Here is a 19395-nt window from a genome sequence, read left to right on the forward strand (position 1 = left end):
AATTAACATACAGTGAACATACGACTGAAACGCGCACGCAGGCAGTGAACGTGCTGGGGCTGGGCCAGTCTTGGGAACGCCCAGAGAACGGAACGCCTCACTTCTGTTTCCTGCTTCCGTTTGGGTCGTCAGGATGGACTATGAGACTCTCCATCCTCACTTTAAAGCGCACTGCTTATGATATTTGTTTTAAACACTGAAGCTATAAACCACAGCGATGCAGACACTCACACCACACGTGTACTGGGCACAACGTCATAGCGAAATTTACCTGCGCGTTGAGCTCTGTGATGCCAAGGTAAGCGAGCCAGTAAGTGATGATGATGATGACCTGTCGAACCCTCTCTAACCTACAAAGTAAGACCGCTTATATTACTGCAGCCTGCTATCCTGTGAGCTAATGATTCCGACCACGACGGATTGATTGCAAAAGGGCTCCAACTAACTTGCAAAATGTATTGCTCTTTGTATGTCATCTTGTCATGAACTAGTGTTTAATTGTTGCCAAACATATTTGGATGTAATTGCCATCAGCACAGAGGGTTAGCTAACTTGGCTAGCTACAACGTAAGGCGTAGCTAACCAATTGATTGCTTGCCTATGAGATTGCTAAAGAAGTACACTTAAATGCATTGCAACCTGAAACATCCACGAGCTTGCTCGTTCTTCTCACAGACCTAGTACGATTTGGGTACCTCATTCTCTCTCATTCCGCATATGTTCGACTAACACATTCCTTATGAAAGATTAATAGTGATGACTGACGTATAGCATTACCTCTCTTTCTAGCAAGTCACTAAATATGCAAGATTAATTAGTGAGATTGCTAGGGTAACACGGAATCTATAGATTCATGTTCATTTTTGTTAATTGTGTGCTCCATCCACCCTTGAGTCACACATTCTTATATTTCTAGGGTGGGTTATGGCTGTAGTTGCTCATTAATACATTATCCTCCGTTTCAGAATATTGACATCAGTGTGCAAGAGAACACCCTACAATTTAGAGGTTGGCAATTTATTGTATTCTATTTGAATTTTTCCTGAGTACATTTATTTTATGCAGCAAAAAAATATTTTAATATATGTGAATTATTTCTCAGCACGGGGGCATGGAGCCAAAGGAGAAAATGAATATGAGTTCAGCCTGGATTTTCTAGGGCCTGTAAAACCAGAGGTACCTTGTTTACATTTTTACATTAGACTACCAATCTTTTTCAGCAAAGAGCATGTGGAGAGTAAACTTAATGGTAATAGGGCACATGCATCAGGATGTGTGTATCAGGAACAACTTTGTCAGAACTCATAGCATTTAGTCTGCTATCGTCTCACACTGTCTCACTGTGTGTGTTTGTGTGTCCCTCCACAGGTGCGTCACAAGTCTACCCAGCGTCAGGTGAACATTTTGGTAAAGAAGCAGGAGCACTGCTGGTGGGATCGACTCACTCTGCAGGAGAGGAAGCCTCTCTTCCTTGTCCCAGACTTCGACCGCTGGCTGGACGAATCAGATGCAGAGATGGAGCTTCAGGCTAAGGTGAACCCCTATTTTGTTGTCCCTGTAATAAGTGGGTGAGAAAGAAAAATAATTTTCTGGCTTGCTTTTAAGAAAGAGATAACGATCTGAGTTTTCTTTATTGATGCTTTCTTTGGGCAAAGTTGAGGATGTTTGTCCATTAAAACTTTCTTTCCCAGGAGGATGAAAAAATAAACAAGGTCAGCATAGAATCAAGAGTTCGTAAAGATCGTGAGTACCCAGTTACTTCTACTTCTATGTTTGAAACTAAAGGTGTCCTTGTTTATATTTTGATGACATGGTCTTCATTATTTTAGAACTTTAAATTAAAATATTATATTGAGTCATACTGACAATACTATCCCGGACATTTACTGTACAACGTATTTGCTTGGATCACTCATGTAATAGTCCAGTTGGTTTGCTTCAGTTTTGTAATACATCTCCTGTTTTGACTGTCCAGCATACCTTGGTCTGAAGAAGGGCTATCTATTTATGTACAACCTGGTGCAGTTCCTTGGCTTCTCCTGGATCTTTGTCAACATGACTGTTCGCCTCTTCATACTCGGTCAAGGTTAGTATTCAAGGTCAAAGTAAAAAAAGTAAAAAGTACAGTTTTCTGTTCTAGGAGCAGATATAATATGCCCTTTGTTCTGACAAGGGGGTGCTCTCTATTTATAAATATGCTTATTTGAATGAACAATAAAGCAACACTGACACCGCATTTGTATTGCAAATGACTGAGGACAATACTTCTTTCTCTTTTAGATTCCTTCTACGACACATTCCACACCACGGCTGATATGATGTACTTCTGTCAAATGATGGCTGTGGCTGAAGTCATTAACCCTGCACTGGGCCTGGTCAGGACAGGGGTCCTCCCAGCCATGATTCAGGTACAAGACAAAATCATTCATGGTGTGCCAGGCACATATAAAGCCCAAATCAACATAAATTTGCACTCTGGATGAGAAGTGGCCCAAAGAGAGAGAGTGTTTCCTGGCACAGAATTTCTAGTCAGTTATATCTGCTTTACTAATCGACAGGTTGCAGGGAGGAACATGATCTTGTTTGTCATTTTTGGAAGCTTGGAGGAAATGCAGAACAGGCCTGTTGTCTTTTTTGTGTTCTACTTGTGGAGCTCCATTGAGATCTTCAGGTATTTGTCTACTACAATTGGCTTTTGGACTCACAAACAATATTGCAGGTCTCAAATCTAACTGCATAGCTACATGGTAATGCCATGTGTTCCCCTCTTTGCTGTAGGTACCCATTCTACATGCTGGCATGCATTGACACTGAATGGAAACTTCTAACCTGGCTGAGATACACTATCTGGATGCCACTTTACCCAATGGGGGTTGTGGCAGAGGGTAAGTTGGACTAAATCAATGCACCTATCTATAAGCACCTTTTATTTTCTTGTATACAATCTTAAAGATTGGGGTTGCACAACACAATCTTTCACAGCCTGCTTCCTAGAGAAATCCATGGTCACTGTTTCCTCATTCACCCAATCCACATTTAAAGTATTTGTCAAAGGCATTTATAAATACATCCCTCTGCACCAATATTTCTCCCTCTGTCTCATCATGTAGCCGTAGCTGTGATCCAATCTCTGCCGATCTTCGACGAGACGCTCATGTACAGCATTCCCCTCCCCAAAGCCCTGGGCCAGTCTTTCAGTTTCTCATATACACTGCGGCTCTACCTTCTCCTCATGTTTTTGGGTGAGTCATTGTTACAGAGAAATCCCACTCCCTCTCCAACTGCCACACACTCTGGCCGTCAGACAATGAAACACATGAAGGACAATGACATAGCACTCTGGAACAGAAGCAAACATTGAGGTTTGATGTGGCCTCAAACATTTGACTAAAGGTGTTCCATTTGTATTAATAATTTATTTTTCCATAAATTCCCGTTCCAGAATAATCCTGGCAAACAGAATAATCATGCAGATGAAAATGTGACTTTTGAAATCATTCTCAGGTCTTTTCATCAACTTCCGTCACCTGTATAAGCTGAGGAGAAGACGATTCCGCTCCAGGAAGAGGAAAATGAACTGAAGACGAGGAACATGTCCTCATTCTACCTCCAACCCCCCCCCCCCCTCCTCCCCTTTAAACCAGAATGGATCTCCTCGGTCTCACTGCCGGTTGCCTTCTCTCACCCCTTTAGCTAAATCACTCCCCCTCATTTAGTCAAGTTTATTTGAACTTATCCTGCCATGGAAGGATACACTGGCCTGTTACACCCAGTAAAAACACACAGATCAGGCAGTATTAGACCTAGTCTATCGAAGGGCAAAGTGGACACTGTATTGTCATGTTTGTAATAGTAAAAAAAGTAACTAAGTTCTAATTGAGGCTTGATTTGGACCAGGCAAATCACAGTAAAGTGCATTCATATCATTGGTCATCAATATGACATGTGTCAAGTAATTTACAAAGCCATATGGTTATTTAGATTCACAAACACATATGTACAGTGAATTACCTTGGAGAAAATCTTGTGATACTGTGTTACAATACTGTACATGTAACTGGATACTACACAAAACCAATTAATTGGATTCACCATGCACTACATAATTGTATACCTTTATTTATATTTTTGCTTCATATTTATTGTTGGTAAAGAGATTCTGGTTTTATCTCTTGAAGCACTCTCGGTCACTGAAAGTATACATCTTCAGCAGAAAGGCTTTTCAACTGAACACTGGAGAAACGTCCCTTTTCCCAATGTCAGTAAATAAGTTCTCATAGCCATGTGATGTGAGATGTACTGCATTCATTTCTTTGCTCTCATTCTCTGTCACTACTGTGAATGTTTATTGGCTTACTGACTGAGGACCCAGAACCTCTGGGAATGTGGACATTTAAAAAAAGGGATTATTGAGTTGTTATCTGGTTATGAACAGTTGACAGATCAGCACTGCATTGCTGTAATAAAGCTGCATGGAGGGAGAAGTTACATTTGTGTATTTTTTATACTGAATTCCCTAGAAAACTATAATTTGTGCTATTAAAGCACATATCAAACAAGTCCAAGCTACAGAACTACCCCCTTTGCAAGGGATGCTCTCACTGTTTTCCTTTAATTCTGTTATAAAATAAATCCTGTGTCACTAAAGCTCATCATTCCCAAACCCCGCCTGCCAGACCTCTCAATTGCAATTATTCCTTGGCGACCGAAGCAGACGTGCTTGGATTTCATTTAGCGTCGCAAAGCCTACTTTATCACAACTAAATCAACTGCAATTCCTTGAATTAACAGCACAGTATATGTGATAATGAGAATTTGAGAGCTGTACACATAATCCTCTTACAAGACTACAGGTATTATGCTGAGCTACGTTGCAGAATTGACCCGCGGTGCGCCCTTGTAGCTGCCCAAAAACTAGTGTCAGCATCTCTCAATCCATTACGCACAGCTGGAGTGACCTCGCATGCATATGACTGGGAAACAAGCCTGGGAAATAAGGTAGGCTGTGGTTATGTGTTATAAAAAAGATATTACGTCGTTGTTTTCTAGTAGCATAGCTAGAGGAAGATTTTTCTGGAATGTATTTGACCTTGTATCGCTTCCTTAGCTGTCTTCTTTACAATATTTCATCAATCTTTTGCAACATCTTCATACGATTTTTTGGCACTTTAATTCACACGTGCACACTGGTTCGTGGATTGAATTTCAATCATGGCTGTTAGGATTTCTGTCCCTAGATATCGTCACGTTCTGTTTGGTTCTTTTGTCAGTGTAAAGACTAAATAACATAATGTCAAATAATCGTAAGATACATGTTTGTGTTGTTTTGTCTAATACACGTGGCTTTTATTTTCTGCTCCCATCGAAAAACCTAAAGCTCCTGTTATGTAGCCATAGTAACAGGTGGCTGTGTCTTTCCTTTCTCTACCTTGCCGTTAAGCATATGGCTTCTGAGACTGCACATGAAGCTGCGTGGATACAAAAATAAAATAATATTCATTTATCTGTTCCCTTTTCCTAGGTTGATGCTGGGACATAATACTACACCCAGAAAAACACAATGCTAAAGTGTGTTCACCTCTCCCTGGGCTGTTATTTTGCCAAATGATAGTGCCAGGACCAAACAAAGTCAATCATGTGTCTGACATAATTTGCGCTTGGACTCAACAAGCGTTCCGGAAGTGACCATGCATCTGCCTCAAAGAAGGAGACTCCATCATAGTCGCATACTCTTCTTCCTCTCAGGTGTGTTGTTATGCTGCATCTACACACTAACTTTCAAGGCCAGGCTCTCAGAGCCATGGCTAGCCCTCCAGACAGCGAAGGACGCTGGGGGAAAGGAGGACGATGATAGCGTTTTAAAGATAGACACACGGGACCTTACAGTGTCTAATGTAACTAAGGTAGATGTTATGTCTGAGAGTACCCAGGCACCCCTAGTAATAACCGTCAACAGGACTGACCTCAAACACTGTATTTATGTGGACCACGAGCCTCCAGATCCCACTTCAGCTCCAACTCCCACAACCCCTGCACCAACCACCATCCCTTCGAATCCTGAAGAACCCCCTCACAGAAAGGGAGAGTACCCAGAGGACATCTTTTCTGTGGAACAACGTAAAGAAGGCTGGGTGGTTCTACACATCCTAGGGATGATCTACATGTTTGTTTCCCTTGCCATCGTCTGCGATGAGTTCTTTGTGCCTGCGCTGGGCGTCATTACTGACAGGTTGAAGATCTCTGACGATGTCGCTGGGGCAACCTTTATGGCCGCCGGTGGCTCGGCCCCTGAGCTTTTCACGTCTCTAATAGGGGTCTTCATCTCCCATAGCAATGTTGGCATCGGCACCATTGTGGGCTCAGCTGTCTTCAACATCCTGTTTGTGATTGGCATGTGTGCCGTCTTCTCCAGGGAGATGTTGTATCTCACCTGGTGGCCCCTGTTCAGGGATGTGTCCTTTTACATTGTCGATCTCCTAATGCTAATAGTCTTTTTTCTGGACAACACCATTATGTGGTGGGAAAGCATGATGCTAGTTGGTGGGTATGTGTCCTATGTGAGCTTCATGAAGTTCAACGTTCAGATTGAACATGCCGTCAAGACACAGCTCAACAAGCACATGAGCAGCGTCAAAGCCCTGGAAGAGCCAGAGAAGGTTAGTAAATGTCGAGAAGAAAACAAATTAAGAAAATAACAGATTTGCCAACATTGACATTACAAAAACACTAACTTGCTAACAGAGTCTCAAGTAACAACTACCATTGACAGGAAAAATATAGGTACTCACAGATACAACAATAGTAGCATACAGACAAATCGCAGAACAAGTTCAATATCAACGTGGTACACCTTTGTGGCAAACTTTAATGCGTAGCTATGCAACTTGAGACAAAATGTTCCTTCAAATGCAAACATAAACTGTAACCACTGTATGCATGCACTGAACCGTTGACAATGATTTGCCCCTATGTTTATTCATCTGGGCCCTTGAGCAGGTCATGGAGAGGCAGTGTTTGTGTGGCAGCCTTTGATGAGGCTGAGCTGAATGGATCCCAGGTGTCAGTGGGTGTGTGACGGTGATGAGATGTAAAGTAATGTGAATGTCATGTCTGAAGCACTCATGGAAACATGGAGAAGCTTGCTCAACTGCCTTTTGCTAAATAGCCTCAATAGTCATATAAGTTTCTGCTCCATTTATGTTCATGTGAATTGATTTTCTTAAAAAAAAAAAAGAAGAAGCAATAATTATATTAGGATCAATCAGTGAAGAGTTGATTTGAGGTTATGGTTTTCAACTATGACAGCAATGACATTGACACCCACTGAAGCATCTGCACAGGGCAAACCATTGTTTAACCCTTGGTTCTGATATAATGCTAGAATAGAATATAGCTTCTATAATGGCCCTCACAGAACCTATAAAGCTACCATAACGCTCATTAATTTCCATCCACACACACTCCAGAAAACACTCCTGCAATCAAAATGTAATGAGTGTAGGAAGAACGTGACTCTGCACCAAATGGGTGTCTTGGGTCAAGGAGCTCTGCATTTTGCTTGGAGAATAAGTACCCTTCAAGCCCATTCTACATGCTTTCTCTTTTCAGTCTTACGTCTTACTAAAACATAGCATCTAAAGCGAAATTAAGAAAGAGATTTCTGAGTTTTGATTTGATTGCCACTGTGATTTAAACAGCGTCTGTTTGCCTTTTGTAACTTAATGGTTTGCAGGTGATGTATTGGTTATCATCAAATCAGTAAACTACACACAAAAGCCAGTTTCATGAGGAGCTAGTGTGAAGCTAGTATTTTGGGTGTGGTGTCAGAGCTGAACATTTTTCAAACGCTAAAGGAAAATGTGATGGTGCTTTAAACATGCTATTCTTGTTCTATTTGGTCTTAATGGTCCACAACACCTATTAAATTGTTTCTTTCATTCATTGTGCATCTGAATGTGCAGGAGAGTGGACCACAACCCCCTCCGGATCCAAAACAGAACAACCAACCAAAACCACACAACCCGCCATCACCACAGCCTGCAGAGGACCACGCTAAATTAAAGGTATTCATTTAAAAAACACACAAAAACACACCTTCTCGCACACTTCAAACATTTAAAATGCACTAGTCTGACGAGAATCCAAAATAACTGTGGAACTTGGAGGTTCTTCTTGGATGTTCTTCATCATTGACGCTTAGATGCTTACATTAGTCAATTTATGTTTGTTTGTGACCCCATTTTGTGTGGCTTGTCAGAATGTGTTTGTATTTGTGCTCAATGCCAGTCTGAGTGTGTATCATGTTCTCTTCTTCCTTAGGTGAAGCCTGTTTTACAGCGAGGAGGCAGTAATGCTTCCCTCCATAACAGCAACTTGAGGAACACCATCTTCCAGCTTATGATCCACACTCTGGACCCAGTGGGAGAAGGTAAAGTGCCACTTTCCTTGATCTGGTAGAGAAACGGTAACATTTATCTACTGGTTGATCAAATTAAGTTTCTGTTTCCTAAAAGAACAGTTGTGGCTTTGATCCAAACACAATAGTCTCGGATGTCCCAGCAGCTTTTTTAAACCTCCTACATTTTAGGTAGGTAGCAGAAACCTTCAGAGATTGGTGCACATTGTTATTGGTTGGCTAAATTGGCGCAAAATGAAAACAAACTTAATTGTTGCATTCTGTAGTTACCATAGAGCACAACTCAGTGTCAGGCAAACCATAAGGACAGACAGGTAGTCCTGCATACCATGAATTGGGCATAAGAACTTCATTGCAACAAACATGCACAGCTGGTAAAAAAATGTACAAAGTAGGAAGGAACATGTTGAACCTGATGTTCAAGTTAAAACATAATTGAATAAACATTCACTAAATATACCCCAAACCCTAACCATAACCAGTCGTTGTCTTTTATTAGACTTGTTAGTTTGATGGTAATTTTTGAATTTGATGTCACAGATTCCCCCAATGCTAATACTAACAACCAAAGGACACAAAGACTCTTTCTCACTTGGGTTGGGCTCATTGTGGTTATTTAGGTTTGCTCCTGAGTGGCTTCATCTCAAGGACTGTTTAAGAACTGGTAGCCCAAGGACTGTTCTTCCTCAGCCGCACCTCCCTCATTATTTATTTGTACCTGTACCTTCTGGCAGGGGAGTGACCTTCAGTCTGCCCTCAGGCTGGCCAGGCCCTCTCCCCACCTCACCTCTCCTGGCTGTGGCTGATCCTTAATCAGCTTTTCAATACCGGCTAATAAAAGCTGGTTAAGAGCCAGCCTCCTAGCAGCTCAATCTCTTTATCTCAATAGGACTGTATTGTTCTGTACTGGGCTGGTCACAGCTCTAATGTGATGAAACTGCAAGTCACTGTCACTCTTTGGTGACTTGCAGACAGGAGAACTTGGGTTTGAGACTTTGAGTCCCTCATAAGTCGAGAAGAAATTGACTTGAGTCTCAACTAAGACTTGTGATGAGTTGATAGCTCTGTAATTTACACATCTATTTGCTCCTGCACTGCATCTACCTTGAATCAATCATTTTACAGCAACTCTGCTACATACAAATTGCAGTAACTGGCCAATTACGAGTTCCATAAGAGCAGGTAAATAACTTATAGTACTGTAGGTAGAGTGTTGTCAGAAATGTTACCCATGTCTGTATGTTCAAATACTTTTTTTTTTACAAAAACCTTTAGTCCTTCAGATCCAGATTTGGATATCACTGGTCATTGTGTGTGTTGTTGTGGATTTACTATGATTTTAGTTGTTGACACAGTAGACTGTTACTACAGTGTTAACTGACAGCTGTAAGAGATGTGTTCTATCGTTTTCATCATAGATACAGTCTTTAGAGGGGACATTAGAGGCCCTGGCCAGAGGAGAACTAGACGAGGTAAGAGGGGCATCAAAACGTCCCGCTTATCAAATCCTCACCTCATGCCACCCAAACCCGTTCTATTTGGGCTCCATACTCTTCCAGAGGTTTCCGTTCCTCTGTAATGGAGAGTGGTGTGATGCTTTTGCACGCTCATTCACTCATACATGAGTAAATAGGTGTATTGTGTGATTGTGGTGACTGTTCTCCGTGTCTGAAAATTAGATACAGCCTTTAACGGAGATGTCAGGGTGGAGGGGTCAGTGCAAGGGAGAGGTCAGTTGAATGATGCTTGTTGTCATGTTTTGTGGTTTTCAATGGTGTCGTCACTTGTTGTTTTTGGCTTTTTCGCAATTTTGTTATTTAAAGGAATATGCTGCAGGAGTTATTTATTCAGCACTTTTTCAGCAATGGTGGATTTTGTTGTGTATTGTTTGTCTTGTGACTGTTGTGTCCTGGCTTTGGAATGTTTTCTAAGAGACACATAGCACTGTGCATCAGTTGCATGTTGTTGTACAGATCTGTCAGCAATATTAATTGTGTTTGGGCAATGTGTTGCTTGTAGAGGTGACAGTCTTTTTTCTTATGGCTGATAAACATTTACCTCGAAGCTGTGAATTGTACCAGGGAGAAACCTTCTTGTTTGCAGTGAGAAACAAAGTCAAGACTGAGGTGTTGAACCCCCAGGTCAGAGAGAAGTTAGAAAGCAAGTCCCACTGCAAAGCTGAAGGTGAGATGTGAATTGTGAGTCTATTGTGAGTCTCTCCACCACTGTCTGGTCTTGGTCTCAGCGTCTCACATCATCTTTATGTTTTGTCTGTGAATTGTAAGTACGTAGTATGATGGAGGGTGGGTTGATTTTGGCTCATTCCCCTCAATCACTTGGCCTCTCAGTGTGTGTGTGCAGACGTCACAGTGAAAGGCTATTAGGTGCTTCAGTGCCTGGGGTGATTGTTATTGCCACTTGCACTGGAGTGTAGCAACAAGGGGCCCTGTGACCATAGCCTAGAGTGGCCCCTACCCAGACTCAATCAACTCAGGGATTAACATGCAGATGGGTACCTTTGTGTGTGTGTTTGTGTGTAAAAGAGAGCTATTGTGTATATTTTGAACGCACATTTACGGGATGTTTGTGCATGAGCAGGGGTAAATATACGTTTCAAAACAATAATGATTTCATAATATATTGATATTATGATATGAATATCAAATGTGCATTGTCTAACTAGTTTGTGGATTTAAAGTAAGTTATAAATCAGTCAATGTGTGTGCAGTGAATGACAATTCATGATTGAACTATCCCCTGCTGACCTCAAACAAGGGATTTTTCAATTCATGAATTGAGATAAGTAAAATTGAATTCCAATTGTCCCCAGCCCTGTCGGGTTGTGTCTACTTTTTCTGTCCTCGTTCAGGTATAGACAAGAAGCCTGATCAGGCCAACTCTGTCAGTGTGCAGGTGAGCCCCGTGGCCGAGCCCTCCACATCTGAGCCCACCAAGACGGAAGAGAAGGAGAAAACAGAGCAGCCAGAGAAAACAGAGCAGCCAGACAAACAACCAAATGAGATACACTCTGAGGTGGGAAGGCCCTACTGTAATATTTTAGGTCTTAAAATAATTTCAGTAAAACATTCTGCCTCTGTTTCTTCCCTGTGTTGAAACAGGTTGCAGCAGTCTGCCCAGGTGGGGGTGAAGACTTGGGGGGCAGCGATGAAGATGAGAGCAGTGATGATGAAGATGAGGATGATGATGAGGATGATGATGATGACGACAGTGGGGATCAAGATGATGAAGAGGCGGGGGAGGAGCAAGAAGAGGAAGAAGAGGTTGAAGAGCCACTGTCATTAGAATGGCCTGAAACTATGCGCAAACAGATCACCTATCTCCTGCTGCTGCCCATTGTGTTCCCTTTGTGGCTCACTGTGCCTGATGTTCGCAATCCAGTAAGTAACACAGACCATTGTGTTTCTACAATACATTACCTGTGTTCATGGACTGTGTTTGTATATCCGTCAATGACCATGAAAGTTTATCAGGCTCTACTAATGTTCTGCACACGTACAGTATTCACTTTGTACATCAGCATGAGAGCAGTCTATCATTACATCTTAATGTACTTCTGCTTGTGAGAGTTCAGAGCGCTTTTCAAACACAGTGTTATACCTGAATACATCTCATGTTGGTTAATTATTTTTGTTGTTGCAGGGATCGAGAAAGTACTTTGCTATGACGTTCATCGGCTCTATCATGTGGATTGCAATATTTTCCTATCTAATGGTGTGGTGGGCACATCAGGTTAGTTAGTTGAGAATGATGTGATTTTGTGGCTATGGTTTTTGTTTGTTTTTAGGCATATATGTAAACTGGAATCAATACCGTTTTCATGGCTAGTGAACATACTGTCCACTCCATCTCCATGGAGATCTGCATACAAAAGCCGACAACAAAACGGACATTTAGGGATGTAACTCGGTACGCAATGTGTGTAAAGTTGACAAAAACCAATGTGCATTGTGTCAACACCATCTCCACCTGCCCTAGGTGGGTGAGACTATAGGCATCTCAGAGGAGATCATGGGTCTGACCATCCTGGCGGCAGGCACCTCCATTCCGGACCTCATCACCAGCGTGATCGTGGCTCGTAAAGGCCTGGGAGACATGGCTGTGTCCAGCTCGGTCGGCAGCAACATCTTTGACATCACTATGGGGTATTCAACATCATGATCATTGAGACATGATCCTAGTTTACCTGCTGTGTTGCCGCCATTGATGTTCATATTGACATGCATAGGCGAGGGATAGTTCTCTGAAAAGAGGTAGAGGCATCATATTCCATGTACCTCGACCTGTCAGTCCTTCCATATGGATGTATCCATAAGTGGTCTAATTGAGTGGAATATTCTGTTATAGCCAGTATTACTGCGGGTTGTTTGACATGTGTATTCATATATCAAATGTATGATTACCTGCTGTACCTATATACTGTACATACAGTATGTACGTACATGGATGTCACTTATTATATTTGCATGTCGCTTTGGATTAAAATAATCTGCTAAATCGCATGAAGTGTAACATGAAAAATGTGTGCAGTATAGACTTTTTGTTTGTTATTGACGCTGTTTTTCTGTTGTTAGCCTCCCTGTCCCCTGGCTCATGTTCTCCATGTTACATGGAGGTGTGCCTGTGGCGGTCAACTCCAACGGCCTCTTCTGTGCCATCGTGCTGCTGTTCCTCATGCTGCTCTTCGTGATCATCTCCATCGCCGCCTGCCGCTGGAAGATGAGCCGCGCGCTGGGCTTCACCATGTTTCTGCTCTACTTTGTGTTCCTGATCCTCAGCGTCATGCTCGAGGACCGCCTCATCATCTGCCCCATTTCCATTTGAACACAAGCAGGGGGGCTGCAGAGGGTCAGAGAGCACAGCTTCTAAATGAAGGAAGTACGGTCTAGCATGCCACACTGTTAAAAGTGATGTTTGAAGGCTTACAGGTTTCACCAATTGGTTTGGTACATTAAGCCAGACAAAGTTTAAAGCTTTTAAAACAGTTAACACAGACTTACACATTTTTTCATCAACGGAACAATACAGTATTGTCAGCTCTATCTTAACAGCTGTACAAAGCGCTTTTGTTTGAGTAATTATTTGCCCCTTTTTTAAGTATTCAGTTTCCACAAAATGTCTTCATTATGTATTTTCTTGTATGCAAAACTATTTTCATTACTATTTTGGAGGTGTAACCTCATATCTGGCCTGTTAATCGCATATTGTTTAATTGACCATTCACTATAGGCACAAACTGTAGAGTATCAAATACACTTGCAGTTTTTTACTTTGATGAGCAAAGCTTGTGTAAAATCCGAATTAAGTTTTGATGTTTGTTTAAAGAAGGAACTGTTTCAAAATGACAATGAATTGAATATCATCAAATGAAAACTGTCATTTTAATTTAAAAAGGTTATTGAAATATTTCTATATGTTGAAAACTAGATTATAGTGCAACTTAACACTGTATGTTGATGGGGAAAATGTTGTTAAAATCCAACCTTTTTAAATATAAAGGAATGTATCGTTGATGTAGAAAATGTGGTATTATTTTGACAAGATTAATATTACAGTCAAAATGGTGAGTGTTGACAGAATGTGAGCTCAATGTGTGCAAGATTATTATGTTTTAATAATTATTTATTAAAATAAACCAGGTCATAGTTAACAATTCACTTCAGAACTAAATGTCTAAGGTAAAAAAAGAAAATAAATCCCTATTCACTGTGAAGTGGTTGTCTTGACATAAAACTGCCTTCACAGGCTCACATTTTATGGAAGTTAGAATAAGGTAGTGTTGTTTCCACAAGAATCTGTTTTATTTATCCCTCACTCACTTTTCTTTTAACAGTGAAACATTGCAAAACATTATACTACAAATGTAATGTTAGTCCATGTTTAATGTAAAAGAAAAAACAAATGCTGTAAAATCCTTTAAACAATTATTACACAAAATAAGTTTGACAGGTGCACAGGCGCCTGTTATGTCCATAGAATGTTCTGTCTTGGAAAATCATAAAAAATAAAACACTTGTAATCATTGTTGAACCACCTGTCAGTATTATTGTGTTGAATGTCAATTGTGAAATGCACCTGTGTGGGTAAGATAGATACAAATGTATTATTGATAGGGTAACTATCAAATGCTGTACTTACAATTCATGCTGCAATAAAATTATTTTTAACACATTCAATTAAGGTTCAAGGCACTGTATTTTAAATCAAGCCTCGTCAGTTTTATTACTTATCTAATAATCATAAAATAATATTCTCCTTGAATCGATTTTACTGAAGGACAGTGAAGGAACTGACTATGCACAGTATAAGTGTTTATTTACAGTCAAAGATCACCCTGAAGATCCAGTCAAAAGTACAGTATCTTCACCAGATCCAAAGACCTGTACAAGTACAGATGTGTAAACACTATGAAGATTTACAAAATGTTTTTTTCTACAAAGGTCAGATAAAATATACATGGACCTAAATACAATGCAACATTTACATTTTCTTTTAAACAACAAATATATAATACACAAATTGACAGCACAGCTCTCGCAAGCTGCTGGTACCCTTTTACTTGTTACTTTATCTTCTGAACTCATGGGGTTTGTTTTATTTTTACAGACAGGCTGTAAAGAATCTCAAGCTTTCAAAACAAAAAAAAGTGACACTTCCTGATCAATTGCATAGCACTATTCTAGGCCTGGTGACCTCAGCTGTCAATCACTCAAGTGGCCAGTGCTCATTGGACGCTACTTGATAAGAGGTCCTCCTCCAGCCATCACGTTAGTCTGTTGAGTTTTGCCTACAAGTCAAGAAACATAACTGTACCTCACTTCAAGTGAGACACCTCTTTAATGTAAACCCATGATATGAACAAAGCCACTCAGTTACAAACACATTCTGATATAACAGGGTATCAAAATGAAGTTGTAAAAATATATTTAATCCTGGCTTGGAAGGGGTTCCCCTGCTTGATGATAATGCTCTGCTACACTTAAAATGAGGGGTTTGGGGCACAATTTGAAATGTGTGCCTGTACAGTTGACAAAAGCCGAGCTTTAAAATAAAGAGGTGTCTACTTGAGGTGGTTGGAGACTATTCAAACAAACATTCTTTATCATATTTCAAGGCAAAACTGTGCCTAAAGGCTGAGATTTGTACTATTCATTTGAACTGTATCAACACAGCTACTGATATCCTGGTGCATTCATCTTTTGTCTTCACTGAAGTACTGCGTGTATCACATAACATTCTGGTGTGCTTTTGCACAACCATTAACTGGTTTTGCTGATCCTACCACATGTAGTTTAAACTATAGTGCAGGCTCATGTTAATACAGAATACTAAATTAGATATTTGTCTGCAAAATGAACATGTAAAGCTTTTAAGGATGTATCAAGAAAAGGATGAGCTTTGAGTTCATCCATCTGGACGACAACTGAACTGTTCCTTAGATCAGTATGGTTACTTGGACCAACACTGTACAGTTTCTGATGTGTGAGAGAGGGGTAATCAGTTACTGCATCGACTGTGGTGTGATTCATCACATCTATAACAGACCGTAACCACTTACATACCATCTATCATCCATACAATCTGTTGTACCATCTTTGGACAATAGAATGTTGGTTTGCTGAGCAAAAATACTAGAAACTACTGGACAGAAAATGTCTCCTCACTGATTTGTATAGACGTCTACAAAAAAACCTAATGTAATCTGAGGGGAGAACCCCAGATATTTAAGACAGAAATAGTAGTATTGCATGGGTATTACATTTGGGTAGAAACAATATTCTCTTCATTGGACCACAGACCAAATGCAGTTAATGTGTCTTTTATATTAATACTAATACTGCTGTCTGACGTTCCGTTTTCTACAACATAATGTCCTATTGAGGAAGTTAAAAAATTAAAATAGCAACAATAAAATGTTTAAAGCTAAACCTTCAAATGTTTCACGATAACATACGTTTTCGTAAAAGAGAGCACAAATTCAACATTATAAAATTCACTTTTGACCGATTTAAAATGACTAGTGCATCCGTTCACTTCTCTATTTCAGCTATTCAGATGTTTAAACTGTGTAACTTATGCAAGTTGTCTTGCCTAGTTGTACAAGTTGATAAACAGGATGCGCTAGCAACAGAAGCTCCATAACACTAACATTGGTTTGTCAGGGATCTCCCCATCCCCACTGCTGCTTGTCTGCTCATTACGTAGGTGACCAAAACACAATCTCCTTACGGTCACTAACATTCACAGATTCCTTTTTCTTCCTGAGCTTATCTTAAAGTGATCCTCTCGTCTTCCGTCTTCCGTTACCTGTAGTCTTGGTTGTGAGCTGAACCAGGCGTATAAGGGCGTGTGCCGTAGGTCTGGGGTCACACATCAAAGGTGAGATGGTTGGGTGGGGGGGGGGGGAGAGAGGTCAAAGGTAGGGTTCGCCAAATGTCTTGCGGCACTCCATGACTCCTGCACTGGGGGGGCGGTCACAGTTATGAGTGAGTTTGACCAGGTTAGGAGTGAGGCGGTCGTATGCCATCTTGTATTCACGGTCAAACGCATCTGAGGAGGGATGGGGAGGTGAGATTGAACAGATTGATGTCATTTTCATACAAATAAAAAAGGATACTTACAATGATAATACCCATTTCCATTTGACATAAACAGTAGAAGTTAATAGATACTTAATTTGTATGAATTCATGGAACTCACCAATATCTATATTATCCTTTCCCAAAGCTACCAAGGACAGGAAGAGAATATCTCTGTACAAACTCCTGTGAAACACAGAGCACGACAACAGTAAACAAACAATTCCTTCCCACCGACTTCTGCATCATCCATCAAGTGTATATTGCAACATGCTACGAAGCCCTCAGGGCTCCTCAGTGTTTCTGAGGCCTGGGTGACCCCTGACCTGTGCCTCTTGACGCCCAGTGTCTGGCCCAGCAGCTGGAGCAACTGGCCCATGGGGCGCGTCACGTCGTTCCTCTGGATGCTCTTCACCACGCTCTGCAGCAGCTCCTCCCCAAACGGCCTCTCCTCCTCCCTCACGGGCCGCGCCAGCGGGTAGCCCACGTCTGCACAGGACACAGGGGCAGGGTGGGGGGAGAGTCAGTGTGGGCCAGGCACATGTGGCCAACTGCTCCACCTCGTGTGTACGTGCAAACACGCACACGCCTTGTCATATACATATACCTGTGTATATATACACACACACACACACACACACACGCAGCAGACGTAAACCAAAAATGCAAAACTCAACCTCAAATACATTGGTGTATTTGAGATCCAACAACATTACGACAAACATATAGCGTTCCATAAATAATTAATCACCACCACTAATATAAATATAATCATAGTTTCACTCAAATCACCACAAGGACCATCATTCCAGCCATGACTAAACAAAAATGGAGCTGCTGGATTGACAACACTACCTCTGTATATACAGCAAAGTTGTGTACAATAATACATTTTGACAACAGAAATGCACTTGAAAGTTGGACTTCCAAAAGATATTTTTTAAAAAGCACAAAAAAACAAAACAAAGAACAGGGAACAAACAATGGGAAAGCCCAGGACGCAATTGACACTCACTGTCTAACAAAAGCGTACAATTATGCCCTGCAAGACAAGGAAACAAGACTTCTGTTAGCCAATAATCAGAGGACATCACAGTTATGACACGTCCCAGACTCTTAGTATGGCATGTTCCTAATGTAAGATTGGAACAAGGTTTGGATATGTTACAAAAATAAATACATTAGAAAAATAAAAATAAACTGTTTTCAAACAGACAAAACGGCCCATGCCTTTGGAACGCTGTGCTGTGTGTCCCCGTGGCGAGGGTGAGGACTTACTGTGCGTGTTCCACAGGATGTAGAAGGGCTGGACGGGGTCCTGGTGAAGCTTCAGGTTGTCCCACAGGATCTGGATCAGCACGTGCTTACTGTCCTCGGACATCCAGCTTCGGGGGACCTGGGGGTAGGACACCAGGGTCTTGAGCCATGCGGGCAGGGAGACACATGCGTATGCAGACACAGTACCTCTTGCACTGTTCACCAAAAACACTACTGAGGAACACATCTCACAGCTTCATGTGAATTATCATCACCATTACAAACAAATGACATGGAATGTGCCTGTTCTGTGCCCTCTTCCTCTGAGGCAGTAGAGGAAAGACAGTGTGACGGTTTCAGAGATAAGGCAGTGTATTTCTGGATGGAAGGTACCGAATCAAAATGGTTGTGATTACTCTCCAGCTCTTGACCGTTCCGTCCTTGGAAAAAGTTGAGCCATACGCACGCCAGGACAAAAGAAAGTATTCGGTTCGCTGTGTGAGCCAACCATTGTGCTACTGTTTTCAAAAAGCTCTATGTTTTTTTGATCACTTGACTAATGGAGGCTGTGCCACTCTCACAAGTGGACAACAAAGACTGAAGCAAGTATAAAGGAGACATTTGCCAAACTGGCAGTGGATAATGTCTGTTGGTCCAGGCTACAGTCATATGGAACCTTATTAATCTATTTTTTTAGTTTTGCCAAAGATTCTTAATCATACAGCAGAATCAGGATTCCCATATTTAAAAAAATGTCCCCACCCCTAGTGTATCTATCGAGTATGTGCAGTATGTGTGTGTGTGTGTGTACCTGAGAGCCCCTGTTGCAGTGCTCAGAGGTGAGGATGAGGCCCGGCAGGTTGCTGGGCAGGTCCAGCCGTCTGAAGTACCACACCAGGTTCCAGTAGATGATGGGATGGAGGTCCACCATGTCGGATGCCGTGATGACGGCGTCGCCCTCGTTCTCCAGAAGACTCTCCAGCTCCTTCCACAGCACCAGGGGGCTCAGGTAGGGCACCGTCACAGGCTCAGGGTTGTGAAGACGCCACTCCATGCTCAGCGGGTCCTGGGGGATGGGGGGGGGGGAGACAGGGAGGACAGAGAAGGGAAACGGACATGGTTAGA

At 41.6% G+C, this 19395-nt stretch overlaps 3 protein-coding genes across 16 annotated transcripts in view; 2 read left to right on the forward strand and 1 right to left on the reverse strand.

Moving 5' to 3' along the window:
* Positions 1-58: 58 nt before the first annotated feature.
* Positions 59-4647, forward strand: LOC146247062 (very-long-chain (3R)-3-hydroxyacyl-CoA dehydratase-like). Of its 2 annotated transcripts, none has more exons than XM_084682615.1 (11): positions 59-310; positions 966-1008; positions 1103-1176; positions 1369-1533; positions 1692-1743; positions 1976-2086; positions 2281-2408; positions 2559-2671; positions 2779-2885; positions 3111-3242; positions 3505-4647. In XM_084682615.1, exons 1-11 carry the CDS (start codon positions 218-220, stop codon positions 3579-3581), a joined length of 1095 nt encoding a protein of 364 aa, XP_084538741.1. In that variant the 5' UTR covers positions 59-217; the 3' UTR covers positions 3582-4647. The 2 variants fall into 2 exon arrangements, with proteins under 2 accessions (XP_084538741.1, XP_084538742.1); XM_084682616.1 differs by having other exon boundaries at positions 62-298.
* Positions 4648-4750: 103 nt separating this feature from the next.
* Positions 4751-14243, forward strand: LOC146247063 (sodium/potassium/calcium exchanger 1-like). 4 transcript variants are annotated; one of them, XM_084682606.1, is made up of 11 exons: positions 4751-4998; positions 5522-6656; positions 7962-8063; positions 8320-8428; positions 9835-9888; positions 10520-10600; positions 11247-11449; positions 11536-11814; positions 12077-12166; positions 12413-12579; positions 13009-14243. In XM_084682606.1, the coding sequence occupies exons 2-11, from the start codon at positions 5688-5690 to the stop codon at positions 13256-13258; spliced, it is 2304 nt and encodes a 767-aa protein (XP_084538732.1). In that variant the 5' UTR covers positions 4751-4998; positions 5522-5687; the 3' UTR covers positions 13259-14243. The 4 variants fall into 4 exon arrangements, with proteins under 4 accessions (XP_084538732.1, XP_084538728.1, XP_084538730.1 ...); XM_084682602.1 differs by lacking the exon at positions 9835-9888; XM_084682604.1 differs by lacking the exon at positions 9835-9888 and having other exon boundaries at positions 11286-11449.
* Positions 14244-14732: 489 nt separating this feature from the next.
* Positions 14733-19395, reverse strand: part of LOC146247064 (C-myc promoter-binding protein-like) — a 32420-nt gene continuing 27757 nt past the window's right edge. For 6 of the 10 annotated variants that reach the window (XM_084682596.1, XM_084682594.1, XM_084682591.1 and 3 more), the window contains 6 exons: positions 19082-19336; positions 18292-18409; positions 18029-18055; positions 17340-17502; positions 17135-17199; positions 14733-16984 (listed from right to left, as the gene is read on the reverse strand). In XM_084682596.1, the coding sequence (XP_084538722.1) occupies positions 16848-16984; positions 17135-17199; positions 17340-17502; positions 18029-18055; positions 18292-18409; positions 19082-19336 (765 nt within the window). In that variant the 3' untranslated portion in view covers positions 14733-16847. The remainder of the gene's footprint in view (positions 16985-17134; positions 17200-17339; positions 17503-18028; positions 18056-18291; positions 18410-19081; positions 19337-19395) is intronic. The other 4 variants (XM_084682598.1, XM_084682597.1, XM_084682593.1 and 1 more) reach the window with 1 other exon arrangement.

Source organism: Hypomesus nipponensis, chromosome 19, assembly GCF_054491055.1.
Source record: "Hypomesus nipponensis isolate SF chromosome 19, ASM5449105v1, whole genome shotgun sequence".
In the NCBI taxonomy this organism is placed as follows: Eukaryota; Metazoa; Chordata; class Actinopteri; order Osmeriformes; family Osmeridae; genus Hypomesus; species Hypomesus nipponensis.